General features: G+C 40.3%; 1 protein-coding gene across 2 annotated transcripts in view; it reads left to right on the top strand.

Annotated features, from left to right (window-relative positions):
- CSMD1 (CUB and Sushi multiple domains 1) overlaps positions 1-24,525 on the top strand; it is a 1,865,804-nt gene that overhangs the window by 1,442,934 nt on the left and 398,345 nt on the right. For both annotated transcript variants that reach the window (XM_075923597.1, XM_006137767.4), the window contains exons 18-21: positions 11,595-11,783; positions 13,598-13,714; positions 15,422-15,637; positions 23,338-23,526. In XM_075923597.1, the coding sequence (XP_075779712.1) occupies positions 11,595-11,783; positions 13,598-13,714; positions 15,422-15,637; positions 23,338-23,526 (711 nt within the window). The remainder of the gene's footprint in view (positions 1-11,594; positions 11,784-13,597; positions 13,715-15,421; positions 15,638-23,337; positions 23,527-24,525) is intronic.

The raw sequence follows: 24,525 nt of genomic DNA, 5'->3' as shown, positions 1-24,525 counted from the left end.
GCCTGCTCACTCTCCTCGACATGAGAGAATGCAATATCCCAGAGATGGTGGCTGCATGTTGCATCTTCCACAACCTGGTGGAGAGCAAAGGGGAGTCCTTCTTCCCAGGGTAGGGGGGCAAGGGCTGAAGTGGAGGGGAGGCAGTTCACGCAGCCCTGGACAGCTGCCATTCGCCAAGCCCATCAGATGGGGGTCCGCATCCGAGAAGCTTTGCATGAGTGCTTCTCATCAGGAGCCCAATGAATTTCCCTAATGGGGCCTGTGAGCCTGGGCCCCCTGGCCCAAAACCTGTCCTCCCACAACCCATCCCTGCACCAGTCTCCAGACAGTGAACACAAAACAGACCAGGTTAAATATCAAAAACTTAATGTTTATTAACAATGTATGTGCAAATAAATAAATGTTTGTAAAAAAATAAAACTGTGTGAAATGTATTCAAAAATAAACTTTCTTGTGAAACTATCAAACTGTTTTTAAAACTGGGGAGTGAGGGGAGATGTCAACCTGAAGGAGGGAGGGAGGGCAGGCAGTTTAGGGATAATGAGGGTCTCACCTGGGCTGCAAAACTCTGCCACCGTGGGTCCGTGCACCTTACCGTCCATTTATCCAATCCACATTCCCTTAAACTTGCTGGCAAGAATATTGTGGGCGACCGTATCAAAAGCCTTGCTAAAGTCAAGGTATATCACATCCACTGACTTTCCCATGTCCACCGAGCCAGTTACCTCATCATAGAAGCTAATCAGATTGGTCAGGCACGACTTGCCCTTTGTGAATCCATGCTGACTATTCCTAATCACCTTCCTCTCATCCAAGTGCCTCAATATGGATTCCTTAAGGATCCTTTCCATTATTTTTCCAGGAACCGAGGTAAGACTGACCAGCCTATAGTTCCCTGGATCATCCTTCTTTCCTTTTTTGAAGATGGGCACTACATTTGCCTTTTTCCAATCATCCGGGATTTCTCCCGATCTCCAAGACTTTTCAAAGATAATAGCCAAAGGCTCCGCAATGACATTTGCCAAATCCCTCAGTACCCTCGGATGCATTAAATCTGGGCCCATGGATTTGTGTACGTTTAGCTTTTCTAAATAGTTCCTAACTTGTTCTTTACCCACTACGGGCTGTCCATCTTCATCCCATCTTGCGTCACTTAGCGCAGAAATCCAGGAACTGACCTTGTCCGTGAATACAGAGGCAAATAAAGCATTGAGTACTTCAGCTTTCCCCACATCATCTGTTACTAGGTTACCTCCTTCATCCATTAGGGTCACCTAGGTTCAGTTGGGGTCCTCCTCCTCTTCTTCTGGCAACTGCTCCTCAGTCTCCTCTATTCCCTCCTAGCAATGCTGCACAGGTGTCTGCACGAGAACCATGGAAGACAGGGATTCCCCACCACCCAGGATCCAGCTCCTGATAATAAGCACAGTGGTGAGGTGCTGCCCCTGAGGTGGAGCTGCACTCACAGGCCTTGGCATAGCCCTGCCTGAGCTCCTTCACCTTAACCCATACTTGATCTAAAGTCCTGGGGTAGAGCCTTTTTTAAGCCAGCCCCTCAGCCATGTGGCCGTAGATCTCAGCATTTCTGCACCAGGGGTATGTCTACACTACCCCGCTAGTTCGAACTAGTGGGGTAATGTAGGCATACCGCAATTGCAAATGAAGCCCGGGATTTGAATTTCCCGGGCTTCATTTGCATAAGCGGGGCGCCGCCATTTTTAAATCCCTGCTCGTTCGAACCCTGTGCCGCGCAGCTACACGCGGCATGAACTAGGTAGTTCGAACTAGGTTTCCTAGTTCAAACTACCGTTACTCCTCATTCCACAAGGAGTAACGGTAGTTCGAACTAGGAAGCCTAGTTCAAACTACGTAGTTCGTACCCCATGTAGCCACGCGGCACAGGGTTCGAACGAGCGGGGATTTAAAAATGGCGGCGCCCCACTTATGCAAATGAAGCCCGGGAAATTCAAATCCCGGGCTTCATTTGCAATTGCGGTATGCCTACATTACCCTCCTATTTCGAAATAGGTGTGCAAAGCCCGGAGTGCTTCCTCCTCTCCCCACAGTTCAAGCTGGGTCAGGACTTCTGGCCCTGACCAGGCTGGAGCTCTCTTCTTGTCCCTGGAGGGCAGCTGGGATGGCTCCTTAGCAGGTCCTTGGGGACCTCAGGGGTCTTGTGCTTGTGCCATGACCACATGGCAGGGAGACAGGGAGAGCCGTGTGCTGACAGGCTTGCTCTGTGGCTGGCTTCCTGTCAGAATGGCTGCCCAGGGTGTCTGTGCCTTTAAAACATGGCTACAGACAGGAACAATAGAGGTTTTCCCTGCAGATGGACTGTCCACCTGGGGTTTTCCCTGGAGGTCTGTTTTTTTCGGAAAAAAAAACAACGTATCCACACATGCCTTTTTTTGACAGAACACTGTCGAAAAAGGCATTATTCCTCATAAAATGAGGTTTACCGCTGTTGACAAAACTGCCACATTCTTCTGATGTACTGTCGAAAGAATGTAGCGGTAGTGTAGACACAGCTGTAGTTTTTTAAAAAAAAAAGCCAAATTTTTTCGAAAAAACAGTGTAGTCTAGACATACCCAAAGATACAAACAGCAGAGTTATAAACTTACCAATTAGCTGGACACCACACATCGCTGAAGTAATCAATCAAACATAAGGAAAACAAAACAAAAAGATATACCACCTTCAAATAGCGTGCTGCCTTAGAGGCTCAGGTAGGATTGCCAACTCTCGAGGATTGGTGTGGAGTCTCCCTGAATTGGCATCCATTCCCCAGTGATGACTGAAAGCAATCTTAGAGGTTTAAATACATTTTTTTAAATGACATGATGTAATGTTGGGGGTGGAGGGAATCTCCTGGAATAGCTTGAGTCACAGTTGGGAATCCTATCTCAGGGCTTCAGCTATGGGGGAAGGAGGGCTGCAGCCATGGGTGGGATATTCAGGCTCCAGGAGGGGACTGAGGGCTTCTGATCTTCAAGTGCACAGGGCCTTAGGGTTTTAGATCAGGGAAGGGGCAGTGTTAGGGCTTAAAGCTTCAGCTCCCTCGCTTGGTACCAAGCTTCAGGCACCAGGACTCAGGAGTTTAGCTATGAGAGCAATGGTTTCAGCCATAACATTCCCCTAAGAGCTAAACCCCTGAGTCCTGAGGTGCACCCTGCCCTTAGCTGAAACCAGGAGCCGAGCTGAGAGGACCCCCAAGTCCTGGTGACCCAAGAAGTTGGGAATGCTGCTGCAGGGCTGAAACTGTGATATATGGTGCCCCCTGCAATACTATAACTAGGATTGGAGCTATGGTGCTTCACCTCACACCCACACAACAACTTCACACTCCTGGATCTAAATCCCAGAGCCCATTGGATAGAAGTCCTGAGTTTCCCACCCATAGCACTTCAGCCTTATCTCATGGCTACAGCAGCAGCCCTCCACCCAGTATCTGAAGTCTGCAATATCTTGTTCAGAGTTATAGGCAACTTCCAATCCTCTGTCCATAACTCTGCAGTTCCACTGTATGATCATATTTTTATTCCAGCTAAAACCCCAAATATCCAGATCCCCGTTATTAAAAATGTAGGATTATGGGAAAATTAGCTTAAGTTTGTACAGTGAATTCCAGATCTATAACTCAACCAACTGTATAGATTTAAAATGAGTTATCTAAATATTCTAGATACTGTCCCAGCTATTTGGACATTGATGTTTTGCAGCATGTAATTTCACAATATAGTAATTGAACTAACACTTAAATTATTTAGATTGAATGTAAACAAAATACTTTTGGTAGAGCTAATATGGAATATAATTTAAAATGAGTCTACGTTAGGTTTTCTCTAGCTTTCATTACTCATATAATAAATTGATTTTCATGTTCAGTGTAAGTAGACATCATAAGTAAATTTCAAATTTGCAGGGGTTTTTTTCCCCCTCAGATACTTAGATGCTGCGTCTAGACTGGCATGATTTTGCGGAAATTCCTTTAACAGAAAAGTTTTTCTGTTAAAAGTATTTCCGCAAAAGCGTGTCTAGATTGGCATGGATGCTTCTGTGCCAAAAGTGCTTCTGTGCAAAAGCATCCGTGGCCAGTCTAGACACGATTTTGTGCAAGAAAGCCCCGATCGCCATTTTAGCCATCGGGGCTTTTTTGCGCAAAACAGTTCTTCCCTGGCTACACTGGCCCTCCTGTGTAAGTATTCTTGTGCAAGAGGGCTTTTTCCAGAGTGGGAGCGTGAAAGTATTTGCGCAAGAAGCACTGATTTAGTGCATTACAAAGTCAGTGCTCTTGCACAAATTCAAGCAGCCAGTGTAGACAGCTGGCAAGTTTTTGCGCAAAAACCGTTGCTTTTGTGCAAAATCTTGCCAGTCTAGATGCACCCAGAGAGTTACAAATATGTAAAGTTTCTTCAAGAGGTTTTCCATTTTGTGTATGCTTGGTTCTTGTTTTTATTTATTTAATTCTTTTTCTGTGCTTTAATACCAAATATTGTAAGAACAAGTTGACTCTAAATTAAGGTAAATAGTTTCAGGTCATAAGGGAAGGGCAGTATTAGGAAGATTTTCTTTGTGCTCTGACTATTTCTAGGAAAAATAATGAACTTCAGTCACCAAGATTATCATGCCATGACATTTCTAAAGTATTAAATTTGCTAAAAACAGATGGAAAACAAAGTTTGCTCTAATACACACATTTTCACTAGTTTAATACGTTTTGTGTGTTATATTAAAATGCCTTTGCATGCTGCCTTCATATTATAACAAATTCTTCTTTCCATTTTATAGCTCAAATGGTTAAATCTGTTATTAAAATAATTAATTTGAGTTCCAAGTCAATAAAGTATGTTTAATTGAATCAGAATGAAGACTCTATATAACCAAAAACAAAAAAGTTGAAAAATATATCTAACTGCCAAAATCAACACAGCCCTTTTGAACTCAAGCTTTGGTATGGTATAATTCTAAAGATCACTGTCCTCTTTGCAGTAATACTTAAGCATTAACTAAATCCCATATGTTTTGGAGGAAATATTAGTGTTTCAACATATATCAGCAATTTTTAGTAAAATGGAAACTAAGTAAAAACATTAATGTGTAGGAAGCTAAAAAGCTATTGTGCTTATAAAAACATATGCAAGAGAGAGAATAAGTTTATGATAATAAAGATGATAGAATAATATAATACTAGAACTGGCAGGGAACTCAGAAGTTATCAAGACCAGTGCCATGCACTCATGTCAAGATCAAGCACCATCTAAATTATCCCTAGCAGATGCTTGTCTAACCTGATCTTAAAAATGTCCAATGATGGGTACTCCACAACCTCTCTAGGCAATTTTTTCCATTGCTTAATCACCTTTCATCAGTTAGGAAGTTTTTCCTGTTGTCCAATCTGAACCTCTCATGCTGTAATTTTTTATCAGAGGTTAATAAGAATAGTTTTTCTCCCTCCTCCTTGTAACACCTTTTTAGATACTTGAAAACAGCCATCATGTCCCCTCACTGGGAATGTCTAAACTACATCCCTCTTTCAAAAGAGGGATGTAAATTAGAAAGATCAAAAGTGCATCAAAAATATCCCATGCTTCATTTGCATAATCACATCACAGTGTTCTTTCAAAAAAGGGTATTTTGAAAAATAAAACAAAAACCTTAATAATTTTTCTTGGCTTTCTCTGGAGCTTCTCCAATTTTTCCATATATTTCTTGAAATGCGGTGCCAAGAACTAGACATAATATTCTAATTGAGGCCTAATCAGGGCAGAGTAGAGAGGAAAATGCTTCTCATGTCTTGCTCATAACACTCCTGTTTGCTTTTTTTACAACAATGTCACACTTGTGACAGGGTCAGGCCAGGGAGCTGCTGCAGAGAGGGGAAAAGGCAGCCCAACAGGGAAAAACTCCTGTTAGAAAAGCAGAGAACTGCAGCACAATTAGGTGCAGCTGGGAGGGAGCTGGCTCAGGCAAATTGGGGGCAGCTGACTTTTCTGCTGTCTCTCTGAGGGCCTTTAAAAGCCTCAGCAGTTGGAGGCTGGAGAGGAGAGTGAGAGGACGAAAGGAAGGTGGTGGAGAGGCAGAGAGAAAGAAAGGGAGAGAACAAGTTGGACCAGCATTAGGTAAAGGCAGTGAAGGAGGGAGCCTGTGGGCCCCTGGCTCGGGCTCCCTACCACTAAGACCCGCTGCAAAACCCCAGTAGTGGCTTGGGGAAGAGGGGCCCTTGCCACACACTGTTGACACAAAGTTAGCTTGTGGTCCACAATGACCCCTAGATTCCTTTCTGCAGTACTCCTTCCTAGACAGTCACACCTCAGTATGTGAAACAGATTGTTCCTTCTTAAGTGGAGTACTTTGCATTTGTCCTTATTGAACTTCATCCTATTGACCTCAGACTATTTCTCCAGTTTGTCCATATCATTTTGATTATTAGTATTACCCTCCAAAGCAATTTCAGCCTCTCCCAGCATGGTGTCATCTGCAGACTTTATAACTGTACTCTCTATGGCATTTTCTAAATGAAGATATTGATGAAGATATTGAACAGAATCCGTCCTAAAACAGATCCTTCCGTGTTGTGCCCTTCCAGCATGACTGTGATCCATTGATAAATAATCTCTGAGAATGGTTATACAACTAGTTATATATCCACAGTATAGTACACCTGGTTAGGTTGTATTTACGTAGTTCAACTGTAAGATCATACACAACTAAGTCCAATGCTTTACTAAAGTCTAGTTATACCACATCTACCACTTTCCACCTATCCACAAGGCTTTTTATTCTATCTCAGAAAGCTATCAAGTTGGTTTGACAGGATTTGTTCTTTATAAATCCATGCTGACTATTACTTATCACCTTAGTATCTTCCAGATATTTGCAGATAGATTCCTTAATTATTTGCTCCATTATCTTTTTGTAGTTTTTTGAGTTGTCCTTATTTCCTTTTTGATAAACACTTTATTTGCTCTTTTCCAGTCTTCTGGAATCTTTCTTGTCTTCCATGACTTGTCAAAGATGATAGATAAAGGCTCAGGTACTTCCTCAATCAGCTCCCAGGTGTTCTAATATGCATTTCACCGGGTCCTAATTTTGCCCAAACATACGTGTACTATTTGTTTATATTCATCCTTTGTAATTTGACCTAGATTCCACTTTTTATAGTACTTCTTTTTGATTTTTAGATCATTTAAGATCTGCTGGTTGAGCGAAGATGATCTCTTGCCATACTTTCTATCTATGCAGATCCCTATATATTATTTATTTAAATGAATTAATTACTTTTAAAATATTGGCTGAATAGCTTGCCATTTCTATTTTTTCACCCTTTCCCATACATCTATATCTTTGTCCATTATAGGCATGTTAGTGATTAGTTGAATAGTGGACTACCCGATAAGCATAAACTTATCAGGTAGTCAAGTGACTTCTCAACTACTCACTTCTCCCTGCCCCATGCTGCCTCTGCATGAGAGGCAGCAAGGAGCAGGGGGAATCAGGAGCTGGTGCTGGGAGAAGCCAGTTTAAGAGCCAGCTCCTCCCAGCACCATCTCTGCAGTGCACTGTTCAGTTCCGTCTCATACCACCCCCGAGGAGCTAACCCTGCAGCAGCTCTGAATTTTCAACACAGTAAGAGCCCACTGGGCTGCATTTAAATTTCAGAGCCACAGCAGGAGTACATCCCCTTATTGACTAATCAAGTAGTCGATGGAAATTATATCAACTTCTCGATTAGTCAATTATCCAATAGTTAACATCCCTAGTCCATTCCTCTTCTTTCTGCTTTTGAATTGCCGCAGGAGTATTGGAGCTCTGCTCCACACAGTTCTGAGAGCTGGGGGGACACTGCAGTCTGGGGAGCACTAAGGGCTGACTCCCCTTGTCTTTGTCCCTTTTGCCCAGGGCCCTACCCTTTCCAGGGTGAGGAGTTGCCCCCACACTTTATCCCAGGGACCACAGTGGCTATCAACCCCACTGAAGGGAACTATTTAGTGAAGGCAGTGGGGCATGAAGCATCTCACCTTGAAAATTCAGACCGGATTCCTGATTATTGTTCCCCTTCCATCACTGTCAGGAGTAAGGGGAAAGCATCTCAGCATTACTCTACCTCTTGGCTGGGGAGGGGAAGGAGCTGTGGAGTGAGTGACTCATAGTGTGAACTTTTCTCTGGCTCCCTAACTGTGACAGGAATGGAAACAGCAAGCAGTGCCCTGGTATGAATCTTCAAGGTGGGGGCCTTCACCACCCCATCCTCCCTAAATAGTGCCGTAGGGAGGGTCGAGGCTGGAGCTGTCCCACACTGGTGCCCCTTTAACCTGTCAGCTGTCTTCTGCTTTGCATGGCAGCCTGCAGGAGAGCCTCAGGAGACTGGCTGGGAGTGCACTATGCCTCCTCCTGTAGCCACATGCCTCAGCTAGCTGGTTCCTTCTGGAGCGGTGCACCGAGACGCACTGGCTTACTTTCACCTCTGTATAGAAATGTGTGTTATGTCTATTTGAATTATATGTCATTGTAAAAAATGGGGACTGTTATATAATGATAATTTAAACTAATTTTTTCACAGCTTGAATGCACAGTACATTGCTCTGATACTAGCATCTAATTGGATACAGGTTATTCATGGAGTATTACAAATGGGATTGATAGTGCTGCTTATAATTAAAGTTGCCCAACACTTGCCATTACAAGACCATTTGCAGTTGCTCATGACTTAAAATTGGAACTGAAATTTTAAATGTAGCGTGTCATTTTAAGGCTCTTTTTAGGAAATGTTTAGCCAAAATGACTCATCTGTTTGTAAGAGGCTAGGGTGTGATGGGACAGTAGACTAGGAATCTGGAGAGAGAAGGATGGAAGTGGTTGGGCAAGGAGATTGCAGTTGGTAATTGGGGAAAGTTGCAGGCAGACCTGGAAGCCTCTGAAGGAAATAGGCATTTGGTAGCAAGTTGGCTGGGTGGGGTTCAGAACACTGAGATCAAACAAGGATCTGTGGAAGGGAGGATATGTGCTAGAACTTGTTGGACAAGGAGAATGGGAGAAGTTGCTGTAAGTTCTGATAAAAGGATTTAACTCTAAGTGCCAAGTTAACCATTACTGAAGTATTGATAAGTGCAAGTATGGAATGGAAATTGTACACAAATATTTATAAGTACAGGTATAATTGTACACAAATATTTATAAGTACAGGTATATTCATATATATATGAAACAGGGACTTTCACCTTTTGCATTCCTTTCAATTTTCCAGCAATATATTGACAACTATCTGAGTAATAACAAACATAGAGTGGAACAGAAAGCAAAAGAGCAACAGTGAATTTGTATTCATATACAAAAATAAGCACGGAATAACAAAATAATATTATAAATATAAATACATGTATAAATGATAAATATCCTTTTATTTGTACATAAATTGTCTTTATACATCTATAATATATATATATATATATATATATATATATATATATATATATATATATACAGAAGCATCATTCCACAAAAATGGGCATTTTTCTTCAGTAATAGTTCTCTCAATCTTATCCTTTTTGGGAAAGACTTCCCTCTGCAACTTGGCTGGACTGGGGAACGTGTCTTAATTGCCAGTTGCAGGGATGAATCACAAGTGAGGAGCCCCCATGCTTCCTAGGTGTAGTGCAACAGAAAATAAGTGGTGACAATTGGAATTCAGGACCTGAAGCTCTTGAGCCAAGACAGTGCATTCTGGGGACTAGCCAGAACCTGAGCAATTGAAACAGATATGATTGATTAGTCAAATTGAAAAAGGACTAGCAGATTCAGTTATTTTTGCTTTAATTATCTTTAAACTGTACCCAGATGCAGGTACTGAGCATATACAATTCAAAGTACTTAAGTACAAGAGTGCAGGGTGCTTCCAAATGCTTAGGTATGTATCACATGGGGGGTTCTGGGGAACTAGGAACCACTTTAATAGGAAACTGACAAGGAGAGATCTGACAAGGAATTGCAGTGTGGGCTAGATGATCAAAGAAATTGGGACCTAGAGCCTGGGAGAGGGGAATGGGGTAAGGAACCAGGAATAGGGTGGGAAATTTAAATAGGATAGGGGCCCATGAAGGGGACAGTTTGATTGTAAATCATTAGTAGGAATGAGGGAAGAGACAAGTTGAATGGGGTTCCAGGATGACCCTGACTGATCAAAGAGACAGACTGGGAGAAGGCAAAGGGTGGGGAAAGAGACAAGACTTTGACAAGGACAAATTGCAGAGGATAAAGAAGAAGAGAACAAGCTTAGTGGTAATGAGCAGAGAAATTTATGCTGACTGGAGGACATTATACTCCAGAGGCTTAATGGTTACCCAGAATTCCTGAGTCTCAAGCTGTGTATATCTATATATATGCCTATCCCTGCTGATGAACTATGTGGGTGTGCATTTGATGACATAATATGATGGAATTTTTGGTTTGCATTTTAGAAAAACTCTAAAATTAGACATAGAAAATAAAAATTAAGCTTTTTAGAACAACTATAAAATTAGACCCAGAAAATAAAAACAGAAGACCATCATTCAGGTTGCAAAGACTAACACTGAAAAAAAAATAAGGAATGCTATAGTTCTGGCTAGCTGTGCAACCTTAATTTGGCTCACTTTTGCATTTATGTGGTATGATGCAGATTTTAATTATATGATCACATTCTATTTTTTTCAACGGGAACCTAATTTTGGCATTTTCTAACTTTTGAATATTTGAATTTGTAGCCGTAATGTAATTACTATTAATTTTCTGTAATTAGCATTGCCTGATTTTAAAGCCCACAGAATTCAGTAGAAAGACTCCCATTGAGTCTAGTACGCTCTGGATTAGGCCCAAGTTGGACAGGAATGTGAAGCTTCTAGATCTACAAGAAAACAATGTAAATATTTTAGTGGAATCAGAGTGGGGGTTGGAGGAAGAGAGGGGACAGTAAAATAGTAGATTAATAGAAATGAATATTGAGAGAAGAAGAAAAAAAGTGGGGATTTGTTTTGCTATGTATATTCATACTTTTAGCTTATACTTCTTTTGCCTTTTGCTGTCTAGAAGGGTTACCTCACTTTTTCCTATTTTTGAAGTACTGATTATAGGGATATTGCAATCCTAACTCTTTTCTTTCTTGAAATAGTACTACTTCACTTGGGGGAGAGGGGGAAGAAAAAACATGAGTGAAAGATCTGAGTAACTTCTGAGTATCAGATTACATTTCATAATTTAATACAATTATCTACTAGTAAATTACAAGATAATATGATAGCATATTGACTCTTACTTTCTATAGTTGTAGTGTCCATTTTCACCCAGGCTTTCTTTTTGTTAATATGAAATAAGAATACATTTTAAAGCTTTAGTCATTTGACACTCCAGTTGGCTTTGGGTCCTTTTTATGATTTAAGTCTCAGAAAAGAAACATAGTCTTTGGTTTGAGACACTGACAAGAGACATCTACAAGAGATTTGCATACCACATCATAGACTAGAAATTATTTCCAAGTAGTTTATTTGGAAAGTTTCTTCAGCCCATGTTACTCTTCTCTTTCTTTCTTTGAAAGTAATTCCACTAAATTTGTATATTTCAGGTGTTACACTGGAGTCAGATTCTTGCCTTGACCCAGGAATTCCTGTGAATGGCCATCGCCATGGTAATAACTTCAGTGTCCGATCAGTAGTAACTTTTAGCTGTGATCCAGGATATACACTGAGTGATGAAGAACCACTCATATGTGAAAGAAACCATCAGTGGAATCATGCATTGCCCAGCTGTGATGGTAGGTGCCCTATGTTTCAAATGACAATGTAAAAATCCAAGGAAGTGACTGTCTTCTGATGAATAACTAACCATATTACTGCTGCTACATTCCTTTCCATCATACCAGCGTACAAATCTTTTGAAAATGTTTCTGTTTGTAACTGATTCATAATTTTTTATTTCTAGATTGCCTTTCAAGTAATTTTCAAATTTTAATCAATAAATGAATCACATCCTTGTGAGTTAAGTATTATCTTCATTGTACAAATGTCTATGTTCTGAAGTGCAGACATGATTTGTGATTTGTCAAAACAAAAATTCTGGGAATAGAAACCAAAGCTGAAATATAGCCATCTGAAAGTTCATGAGAATTTGCCACTGACTTCAGTGGGGCCAGGATTAAACCGAAAGTTCTAACTCACAGTTTTCTGTTCTAATTAACATATGCACCACTACCTTACTATAATATCACATTGTACAAAATAAATTGACCAAGTTTGTGAGATTCTATATTCGGGTTGATGGCATTTCTCCTCATTCTGTCATTTGTAATCAGTGAGAACAGCCTCGTTCCATCCTTTTTAGGGTCTTTCTTCAGGTAATTGAAGGCTGCTATCAAATCCCCCCTCACTCTTCTCTTCTGTAGACTAAGCCCAAATCCCTCATCCTCTCCTCACAATTCATGTTCTCTAGCCCCCTAATCATTTTTGTTGCCCTGCACTGGACTTTCTCCAATGAATCCACATCCTTTGAAGTAGGAATAAGAGAACCTCCGGAAAAGGGCTTTTTTCCGGAGGATCGGGGCCAGTGTAGACGTTCTTTTCCGGCTTTTCTAAAAGCCGGAAAAAAGCGGCGGACATTTTTATTTAAATGCCGCGGGGGATATTTAAATCCCCCATGGATTTCCCTATTACTATCTGAAAAATTAGCATGCCCCTTCCGGAAAAGGGGCCAATGTAGACGTAGCCTTAGAGTTTTCAAGTACATAAAAGATTGTTACAAGAAGTAGGGAAAATAATTGTTCTTGTTAACTTATAAGGATGGGACAAAAAGCAATGGGTTTGAATTTCAACAAGGGTGGTTTTGGTTGGACATTAAAAAAAACTTCCTATCAAGATTATTAAACCCTGGAATAAATTGTCAAGAGAGGTTATGGAAAGAGTAACAAAATCCCAATCTTCTTTTTTCTGCAAAATATAGAAGGGAAATTCATAAAAGTTTTAATGTGATGCAACCTACCTGAAATACTCTTCCTATAATTATATTATACATTAAAACCATATATTAAAGGTTTCATATTCTGAAGTATATCATACTGAAAATAAGTTCCATTCTATTGCTCATTAGTTCATAACATAGTATGGTGCATTTGTTTATTATTTTGTGTTTATGTTATACTTGATACTTTACTCATTGTATATTGAAAGATAACAATTGCCACATTCATTATCCTATAGTACAATATTTATCTTCATCCTTATCAGTGTATTACTTATCTGTGCTCTCTAAAATGTAAAACCTGTATCTTCAATTTGCATTTTCCTATAGTCCATTCTCTGGCCAAGCATTCATGCTAAGACACCCCTTTCAGAAGGGTTTCCAAGGAAACCAGCTACTCTCTAGAAACTATGCAGTCTTAATGCAAGCTCACATATATTATATCTGCTGATATTCTACTATGCATTAAGAAGTAACCCTCTTAAAATAAATTATAATTTGTCTCTGTTTCACTGTACTGATAAGTTTATTGAACATCAATGTCCGATAATATCTAAGTTTTAGTCTCTGCAGCAGAGTGCCAAAAGTAATGACATTTTTTTCTTTCTTTTTAAGCTTTGTGTGGTGGCTACATTCATGGGAAGAGTGGAACCATTCTATCACCAGGTTTTCCTGATTTTTATCCAAACTCTTTAAACTGTACTTGGACTATTGAAGTGTCACATGGCAAGGGTAAGAATGTAATATACATTGAAAATGCACAGAACAATTCATAACTGAAACAAAATCTGTGTCAGACACAATTACATTGTATTTTTTTAATCTCTGAAAGAGGGAATTCACGAATTATTTTCCCCAAATAAATATTTTTAGATGTGGTAATGGCCTTCTTTTCATTGCGTTTAAGTTTTAAAAAGGAGCAATAAAAAGTTTTCTTTCATCAGTGATAGACCTGAACCACACTGTTTGTACTAGCCTGTCAGATATTTATGGTTTATGAATGTTATAATTTCTCTGAAGGGAGATAAAAATACAGCTTGAAGAGGGAAGAGATTAAAATAACATCAGTGGCTAATTAAGAGTACAATAAAAATTTATATTTTGGGTCAAGTGAAGCAAGGATTTGTAGCCAAATAATTGGCATTACTCTGTCTGTAACTTTTGAATACCACATGGATCAATTTCAAAATTTCATGGTTGAAACTTCCACCAATAAATTGCGATATAGGATTATGGACTCTTTTAGGCTGCAAACAGTAACGTAAAACACTCCCTCTCTTTGTATCATGTATCTGCATGAAATGACGATATTGTAGTTAACAAATTAGCTTTGTGTTTTGCCACTAGAATTTGGTATGATGATACAAACATAAGCAAGTATAATGTTCTATTCAACACTTGTGTGTGTATTACCTATACAAAATGGAGGGATAATGGTAGTGGTCTGTTAGGGTACATCTAGATTACATGCCTCTGCCAACAGAGGCATGTAAACTAGGCTACCCGACATAGTCAATGAAGCGGGGATTTAAATATCCCTGGTTTCATTAAAATAAAAATGGCCACTGTGCTGCGCCAGCTCAGCTGATTGTCGACACAGCGCGTGAGTCAAGATGCAGATCGGTTGAAAAGGGAAGCCTTTGTCGACCGCTCCTGTAAACTTCATTTCATGAGGCATAAGGGAGCGATCGACAAAGGCTTCCCTTGTCGATTAATCTGTGTCTTGATTCACGCCCTGTGCGGACGATCAGCTGAGCCGGCATAACGTGGCAGCCATTTTTATTTTAATGAAGCCAGGGAAATGTAAATCCCTGCTTCATTGACTGTGTCAGGTAACCTATTTTACATGCCTCTGTCAGCAGAGGCATGTAATCTAGAGGTACCCTTACAGATCACCAAATAAAATTAAAAAAATAGGATGATTTGCTCCTGAAACATGTCAGTAATATATGGAAAATAAATTTATATTATAGAGGACTTCATCTGGGAGTCGAGGTGCAGGTCTCATTCAGCCAGTAGTAAAACATTATTACAATTTCTAAAAATGTATTAGTGCTAATTTCACAACATGATGTAACTAATTTGTACTTTATGATAATGGATAACAGTGAATTAATCACTGGAATGAAAGGTGATGGTTGCCTAGAACAGAGGTTCCCAAAGTTTCCATTAAGTCAACCCACCAAATCTGCTATTTGTCTTCTTAAGGATTCACAATTACATATATACACCCTCTGCTCTGGCATAATAATCGTAATCTGGGTTTTGAGAGGTTGCTTGAAGAGCCATCCTGCCCCTTTCTCCTACACCCTACAGGCTCTTCTCCTGTTTCGGTATAGCTAGACAAAGAAAACCAGCTCAGCTACAGCAACAAAAAACTGCCCTCCATTCCAATTCTATATCTTTACCTTTTAACACTGCCTCAACTTTTTTTTTCAGGAGTACAATTGGTCTTTCATACCTTTCACCTTGAGAGTTCTCATGACTATTTGCTCATCACTGAAGATGGCAGCTTCATAGAACCAGTGGCCAGATTAACTGGCTCAGTTTTACCACCTACAATTAAAGCCGGGCTCTTTGGAAACTTCACTGCACAGCTTCGATTTATATCCGACTTTTCAATCTCCTATGAAGGTTTCAATATAACATTTTCAGGTAAAGAATTCAGGGCTGACAAAAGGTTTGAAAATAATTTCAAGCATTGTTGTTTTTTATTTTAGTCAAAACAAACGTTACTAAATAGCAGTAAAAAGAAGTTGTTTGGGGTATTTATAATACTGGCTTTCCAAATTAGATGATGGAGGAACAATGAATAACTTTCCTCAAAGTTAGCCAGTGCATAAAAGGCTAACAAAATTAGAGAGAAAGATTACATGAATATGTAGGGCTGCAGGAGCAAGAATGACCTCTTTCCATGCCAGACAAAGCAGAGAGGTGAGAAATAGAAAGAATGGATGTAGCTGAGGGAGAGAACTAAGAGTACATCTAGACTGTATTGCTATTTTGAGATACTGGAAGTATCCCAAAATAGCAACACTGCATCCAAGGAACACGTCCGCTATTTCAGAAAAATGTTCGCAATAGTGGGTGCACTCATTCGCCATCCCTGCAAACTTCATTCTATGAGGAATAAGGGATGGCTCAAAAGAGCACTTTATTTCCAAATTTGGTACCGTGTAGATGTGCCAAATTTCAAAATAACCTCTTTCAAAATTAAATCGAAAAATGATACACAATTTTCATAGCACAAATTGCATATCTTTTTTCAATTGTAGAGGGCAGACTAGATGTAGCCCATCACTGGCAGAGGAGTTTTACAGGGGATAAATGTGTGAACTATGAAAAGGTTAAAATGTCAGAAAGGCAACAGCAACAGATAGACCCCTGAGCAGAAACTCAGGTCAGAAATTATCTGGAATTGATATCCATAGATTACATAGATTACATAAAATTAAAGGGCTGTTTGAATTATTAATTTGTCAAGACATTTTTGTAATTATATCAGCATAATTATATCTAGTATGTTATAATTACAACAGTGAAAATTAATCCCCATAAATTGTTTGTTATTTATTGTGTATTGATGTACAACAATGAGGAAAGCCGTGATTTTTTAATTTTCTTGTTTTTCCTTCTTGGATCTGAGTACAGGTTAAACCTCTTAAATCCAGGACACTCTGGTCTGGCAACATCTGTAGTCTGGCAGGATCACAGAAGTTGTTGGACCAGAGAGGTCTGACACCCTGAAATGCGAGCTAGTCAAGGAGTCCAGTGGAGGGGAGTCCCATCATGAGACCAGTGAGCCCCATTCGTGGAGAGCCCTGGTCAGGTGGAGCAGCAGCAGGACCCAGTGAGCCTGGTCCCTGCAGAGCCCAGTCCTGGAGCAGCAGCAGTAGGGCAGCTGCAGAGCCCTGTCCCACGGGAGTCCTGGCTTTATGAGGCCACCGCAGGACAGCCACGGAGTCCCATCTCTGAGAAACGCTGGTAGGGCAAGGCAGAAGGGGGCCATAGCGGCTTGGGAGCTCTGTCCCCAGAGGATGCTGAAGACCAAGCCCTGTAGCAGAAGGGCTTGAGCTCAGTGGTAGTGAAGGGAGAGGCAGTATCCTCAGAGGCCAGTGGCAGGGGACTTCCCCTGAATCTGAAAATTCCCTCATTCAGGACTGGTCAGGTCCCCAGGGTGCTGGACCAGGGAGGTCCAATCTATATTTATTGGCAGGGGAGATATTACCTATTGCCCCAAATGTTCTTGCATTATTTTTTTCAAATGTAGCAATCTGATCACTTAGGGTACATTGACACTGCACACTTACTTCAAAATAAGCTATTCCAGAAGAAATACTTGGAAATAGCTTATTTCCAAATAGCACATCTACGCTATAAGGAAGCCTCAAAATAAGTCCGAGACAGGGTTCCCTAATGTGGATGTGCTACCTTTATTTAGAGTCCAGGAGGAACAGTGGAGTAATTACTTTAAATGGCCCGGGAAAGGAGCTATATTGAAGTAGCATCAGTGGAGCATCCATACTACAGCTATTCCTAATGAGCTATTTCAGAAAAGGTCTTATTCCTCGTGGAATGAGGTTTACAGAAGTTGGAATAAGCCATCCGTTATTTTCAATTTATTTTTAAATAATCTACACTATGGAATTGATGTGTAGAAGCTCTCATTCTTATTTTGGAATAATGGCTGTTATTCTGAAATAACACTGCTGTGTACTCATCCTCAGGGATTATGCCTTTCCCTTTTCGGATTTACAACAGTCATATGCATGTTGCTGTTTTCTTGTTCAAAAGATATGTTGGTTACAGCAGCAACAATAGTTTTATTTGTCAGATAACTATTTTTCTCTTTGCATATACTCTGCATTCATTAAGCAAGAGGTTAGCAGAGAAAGAGGTTGTAATGTATATCAAACTATTTTTGTGATAAATCAACCTATTTAAAAAAATCATAAAAGGAACTTGAAGATAAATAAAAAAATTAAGATTACAGCTGAAAGGAAAAAAATATTGAGTTATAGTTCTATGAAATGTTAAGTGTTTCTCACTCACAGAAAAGGCTCCCATCTTGTCTTCATCCAATACATCAGAATTAGATAGCAATAATATCATAAATATTTATTTTACAGGACAAATCAGTGAGTTTAGGAACACTATTTCCTCACTCTCTGACAAGTAAAATGTACTTCTCAAACTGAGAATTGCTTATTGAAAACAGTATGAACTGAATGAGCTGAGACAGCAGTTTTCTCCAGCATCACTAAAAACTCAACTGACAGAAGGTTTTAGAAGTCTAGAACACAAATAGAAAATGATGCATTAAGCATGCAAAGCAATTGCTTTTGTGGTTTTGATCCACTGCATGGTAGATGTTTTACTGTGTTCTATTTTCAAAATACTTTATTCTTTGACTACAAAGCAACGATATTGCTAAGGTCATTTTCCAGTTCCTCTGTAGGGGAAATAATATCCTGCAGTGGTTATTTTGAATTCTTGTTGAACTTAACGTTTAAAAATTTCAATTTCAGTATGCAGTAAGTACAGGTTACACATGTAAATTAACTGAAACACTGAACTAATATGTGCAGATTACATTACTGGTAAAATTGAAAATATAAATCTTTTATGTACACTGTTGGACATGTAAATGCACAGAATGTATATGCACAATATACATCTTTATAAAAATCAGGAAGTAGATTGTATGTTGATCAGTGTTTCTCTTGCTAATCATGACTATGTATCTTCTCATATTTGCATCTTCACTGACACTGTTCATTTGGCATGTAAAAACTATTCGTTCCCCCAGAAAACAATAGATTTTTAAGGTGATAGCCCCAACATTATTTGGTAGCATTTGCACCCAGTTTGCAATCACAATGAACAGCGTTAAGCACGTTTCCAAGTTATGAGGAAGTGGAGAATTATGCTATATCTATGCAAGCACTTTTGTTGATAAAACTTTTGTTGATCTGGGGCATGAAAATACATACCCTCCCTGACAAAAATGTCACTGACAAAACTGTTGGTGTGGACAATGCTGTGTCAGTGGGGGATACTTTTTGTGGCCTGCACTGTGCAGGGGGTCAGACTAGATGATCATAATGGTCCCTTCTGACCTTAAAGTCTATGGATATGTCTACACTACCCCGCTAGTTCGAACTAGCAGGGTAATGTAGGCATACCGCACTTGCAAATGAAGCCCGGGATTTGAATTTCCCGGGCTTCATTTGCATAAGCGGGGAGCCACCATTTTTAAAACCCCGCTGGTTCGAACCCCGTGCAGCGCGGCTACACGGGGCACGAACTAGGTAGTTCGAACTAGGCTTCCTAGTTCGAACTACCGTTACTCCTCGTGGAATGAGGAGTAATGGTAGTTCAAACTAGGAAGCCTAGTTCGAACTACCTAGTTCGTGCCCCGTGTAGCCGCGCTGCACGGGGTTCGAACCAGTGGGGTTTTAAAAATGGCGGCTCCCCGCTTATGCAAATGAAGCCCGGGAAATTCAAATCCCGGGCTTCATTTGCAAGTGCGGTATGCCTACATTACCCTCCTAGTTCGAACTAGGAGGGTAGTGTAGACATACCCGATGAGTCTTAAAGTCTAGTGCTCATAACTGCCAACACTCATTTGTGGTTTAATTAGACAAGCAGAAGTGTTTATATAGGAGACCTTACTGTGGCACAGCAACAGCGGCACAGCTATGTCACTGTAATGTCTAAAGTGTAGAAAAAGCATTGGGCTCAAAGCCTATTCTTGTCTCTGTAAATCAGTTCTCTAGTAGGAGCTACGTGGGAATACCATTCAAAAAATAATACAGAAGTCCTTTTACCTGAGTTAATTAAAATTGTGAATGGCAAAATAAGAATTGTCATCTCAAAGAATTATGTTTCAGTCACCAAAACAAAAGGCATCAGAGGTGAAACCCTTCTCCCCTTTCTACTTAGGCAGAAATATTAATTATATTATACCATAATAAAAACATATATTCTCAAAATTACTTTTTAACACTGCCCAAATATTAAGAAAAATAATTAGGCGTAGATTAGTCCTCAAACATATACTTTAAGTACATTTTATCAGGGAAGAAATGTAAAGGAAGAAAAAGTAACTTTGTACTCTCCAGGCCTTAGTAATGCTGGATTATATCATTGGGCTTCAGCGAGCAAGGTGGTTTTATGGCTAATACATCCAATACCAAACCTCATCTTCCAGCTTGACAGCCTTTCAATCAGGTTCCTCACTAGTGTATGGACTTAGTGACACTTTGAATTTTCAGTGTCTTACCAGAGGGAGAGTGAAGTGAGAATCATGCTTGTGCTCTTGCTGTAACAGGGGAAGTTTGCAAGGGAGACCAGGCCATCCTGCTTCACTAGGGTTTGACCCAATGTCCAGCAAGTTGGAGTCCTTCAGAGGTACTTCTGCTGGACATGTCCTACCATCTATCTCTTCCTATGTCTCCAGGTCCAATACAAGATAATAAAAGAAAAAGAAGACAGCTAACTCTCTGCCAGACTCAGAAGACAGTCCTATTGCTTACACAGATGTTTCTTTCTCATGCTTGTTTAGTATCCCTCAGACTAGTTCTATCCTCCTCTCCACTTTTCTAAGCGGGGTTGCTCCTATTTAAGGTCTTTTCTATACTATGAGATTAGGTGGAATTTATTAAGGTTGATTATTTTAGCACCTGATTTCGTAAAGTCAAAGATGCAAGTCACTGTGCACAAGAGTTCAATGCAGTGCATCCCCAGTAGGAAATCTACCATCTGGACTCAGATTGGTGCTATACATCATGCGGGTCTAAAATCAACTTTAATAGCCTTAACATTGGCAGAATGGGCTTGGTAGTGTGGACTCATTGTTTAGAAAATCGACTTTGAGGTTAAGTTTGACCTAAATTCCTAATGTAGATCAAGCACAAGCTTTATCTTCTGCTTAGGTATGCCCTGCTGGTCTGGCAGGGTGGGTCCAGTGTAATTCTTTAACTCATGCAGGCCCAGTGTGGGCCTTCCTTGTTGCTAAATATTTAGTCAGTGCATTCAATCAAAACATCAGTGTGTTGAGATTTATGTAGTTGGAATTGATATTTATTTTACATATAATTAAAATTTTATGCAGGTTATGATTTAAATTCACAACTCTATCTCGGCCTAAGAATATCGCCTATTCTTATCTAAAGAGCACACAATAATTATTAGCTGATTAGAAACTGAGAAAGTATATTCATCATATTACAATTGCTTTACTTTTTCATATTATACGGTTAATCTATTTTGTATGTATATTATCTCAGTTAACAAGGTTTGATATTTATGATTGTAGTTTCCACTTTGTAGAAATATAGTTTTAAGCAGATTTAACAAAAAATACTAAAGAAAATGTGTTCAGATTTCAAAACCAAATCTGTCCCATCAGTAATTGGATTTGTAAGCCTGAAAGAACAAAGTATCGCTCTTTTAAAATAAATCCTAATTCTTTATAAGTACAAATTAAATAACTAAGAACTACAGGCAGTCCCTGAGTTACGCGGATCTGACTTACGTCGGATCCGCAGTTACGAATGGGGCCGTCTCCCTGGTCTCCAGCAGACCAGGGAGAGGAAGCAAAGCGGCGGAGCACGTGGGCAGCGGACAGCCCAGACGCGTCTGGACTGTCCGCTGCCCGCGTGCTCCTTGGCTTTGCTCTGCTTTGCTCCTCGTCCCCCTGGTCTGCAGACCAGGGAGATGGGGAGCAAAGCAGAGCAAAGCCGCGGAGAACACGGGCAGCAGACAGCCCAGACGCGTCTGGGCTGTCCGCTGCCCGTGTGTTCTGCGGCTTTGCTCCCCGTCCCCCTGGTCTGCAGACCAGGGAGAGGGGGAGCAAAGCAGAACAAAGCCGCAGAGCCCGAGAGCAGCAGGACACCCACGGCGCATCTGGGCTGTCCCGCTGCCCCCGTGCTCCACGGCTTTGCTCCGGACGCCTGTGGTACAGCAGCTGGGGCGCTGCTGGTTGGTCCCGTAGCGCTGCTCTGGGCGCTACTGGACCAACCCGGCAGCACCCCAGCTGCTCTGCCCCAGGCGTCCTGATTCAGCCACCGCTGGTCAGTTTCAGCAGCGGCTGAATCAGGACACCTGGGGCAGAGCAGCTTGGGTGCTGCTGGGTTGGTCCAGTAGCGCCGTGGAGCGGCGGCGCTACTGGACCAACCCAGCAGCACCGCAGCTGCTCTGCCCCAGGCGTCCCCAAGTCAGCCGCTGCTGAAACTGACCAGCGGCTGACTACAGGAAGCCCCTACCCCGGGCTTCCTGGAATCAGCCGCTGATCAGTTTCAGCAGCAGCTGACTTGGGGATGCCTGGGGTTCTTAAGTTGAATCTGTATGTAAGTCAGAACTGGCATCCAGATTCAGCCGCTGTTGAAACTGATCAGTTTCAGCAGCGGCTGAATCTGGACGCCAGTTCCGACTTACATACAGATTCAACTTAAGAACAAACCTACAGTCCCTATCTTGTACGAAACCCGGGGACTGCCTGTATATACACTCCTTGATCTGTGAGTACAATTCCCTTTGATACGAATGAAAGTTCTAGTGTAATACATGTGTCTGTGCAGCTATCAGCTAATTATGATGAAAGAGCAATTACATACTTGCCAAGACCTATCCAGGAATCTGATTTTATTTGCCTTACACTAGTTTTACACTAATGTAGCTCAAGAGTCTTGGGTGGAATTACCCTTATAATGTAGGTAAGAGAAGAATCAGACCATGGGATTTTTTTCTTTTATTTAGGTGTTCAATTGTTCCTGATTAAGTGACAGCATGCATGATTTTCAAAAGCATGCAAGGACAATTCTTCATCTGATTAGGAGTGCAGTTCCACTCTTTAAACATGAAACTCAAGCATATCTATTGAAAATGTGGTGATGTATCTCTACACCAATTTAATCTTTCATTGAATTTTTAGAATTCTTTTTATATTTTATTATAGATTTGCAAACTATAAAGTTCATTTCCAATGTTTAGCAGTTCAGATTAATTACACTATAATGAGTTGTGTTAAAGAGATACAACTAAACAAAGTGTAAGGAACCTTTCATGTTATGAGACTGATTAAGGTCTCTGAAGTTAAGAAAATCAATGTAAAAATGCATCTTAATTTCCCAACAACCTTACTGAACATCAAACCATAATTAAAGGATAAGAAGCAGACTAGAAGAATCAAGCAATATTTTGAGTGTGGCATTGTTAAATAGATTTGGATTATGAAAATCTGTAGAAGATGTGCTTTCAAAGTGTTCATACTAAACTTTTACATTTTTATGCATTATCTATAATGTTTATATTTATTTATATATTCTGTTTTTTTGGTTTTTTGTGAGCAGAATATCATCTGGAACCATGTGATGATCCTGGTGTTCCTGCATTTAGTAGAAGAATCGGTTTTTACTTCGGTGTTGGGGATTCCTTGACATTTTCTTGTTTTCCTGGATATCGCTTAGAAGGTGCTAATAAACTTACCTGCCTGGGTGGTGGCCGTCATGTATGGAGTGCACCTCTGCCAAGGTGTGTGGGTAGGTGGTCACATACTTTCATTTCATTCATCAAATCGTTGATAACACGTAGCAGATGGCAGAATAGTATACAGAGAAAAAAGCTCTAGAAGAAAAGAGATCTATTTCTAAGCTTTACTCACTCGGGCTATGTCTAGACTGCAAGCCACTTTCGAAAGAGGCTCTTTCGAAAGATACTTTCGAAAGAGCCTCTTTTGAAAGAGAGCGTCTAGACTGCACGTTGAACTTTCGAAAAAGTGGCTTGCTTTTTCGAAAGAAAGCATCCAGTGAGTCTGAATGCTCTCTTTCGAAGAAGCCCTATTTACATTGAAGAACGCCTTCTTTCGAAAGAGGAACTTTCGAAAGAAGACCTTCTTCCTCGTGAAATGAGGTTTACCGCCATCGAAAGAAAAGCCGCGTTCTTTCGATTTAATTTCGAAAGAACGCGGCTGCAGTCTTGACGCAGGTGAGGTTTTTTCGAAAAAAGGCTACTTTTTTCGAAAAAACCCCTGAGTCTGGACACAGCCTCATAGATCAGTCAGAGCTACAATTTTTAATACTACATGACTATTGTAGTTAGAGCAGAAAAACAGAAAATAAGTATATAGTGCTGTTTAACATTAGATTTGGAAACAATTATATTGATTAACTAAAATTGTAATACTATTATGGCAATGGAATACAACTGGAATCATAGAAAAATCATAGTAGAAATGGGCCAGGTTCTACCTTTGTAAAAGTATTCCTCAGGTTTACATAAAGACAGAATTTGATCCATTATCTTTCAGGGTAAAGAAATATTCACTAGATCTTTGACACTGTGAGACTTTGAGCTGAAAAGCTTCTTACTGATTTCTAATAGTGACTTTTAAAGTGATTTTCACTTTTTTTCTTGTGTTTGAAATAAAAAGTGCTGCTTTTAGAACAGCTCAGGGTATATATATACAAAGGCAAGTGAACTAATAGTTCTTTGTGAGTGATATTAAAATGGAATTTTTACATGTTCAGATTTGCTTTATA

Source organism: Pelodiscus sinensis, chromosome 3 (genome assembly GCF_049634645.1).
Source record: "Pelodiscus sinensis isolate JC-2024 chromosome 3, ASM4963464v1, whole genome shotgun sequence".
Classification (NCBI taxonomy): domain Eukaryota; kingdom Metazoa; phylum Chordata; order Testudines; family Trionychidae; genus Pelodiscus; species Pelodiscus sinensis.
This window is presented reverse-complemented; position numbering and strand designations above follow the sequence as displayed.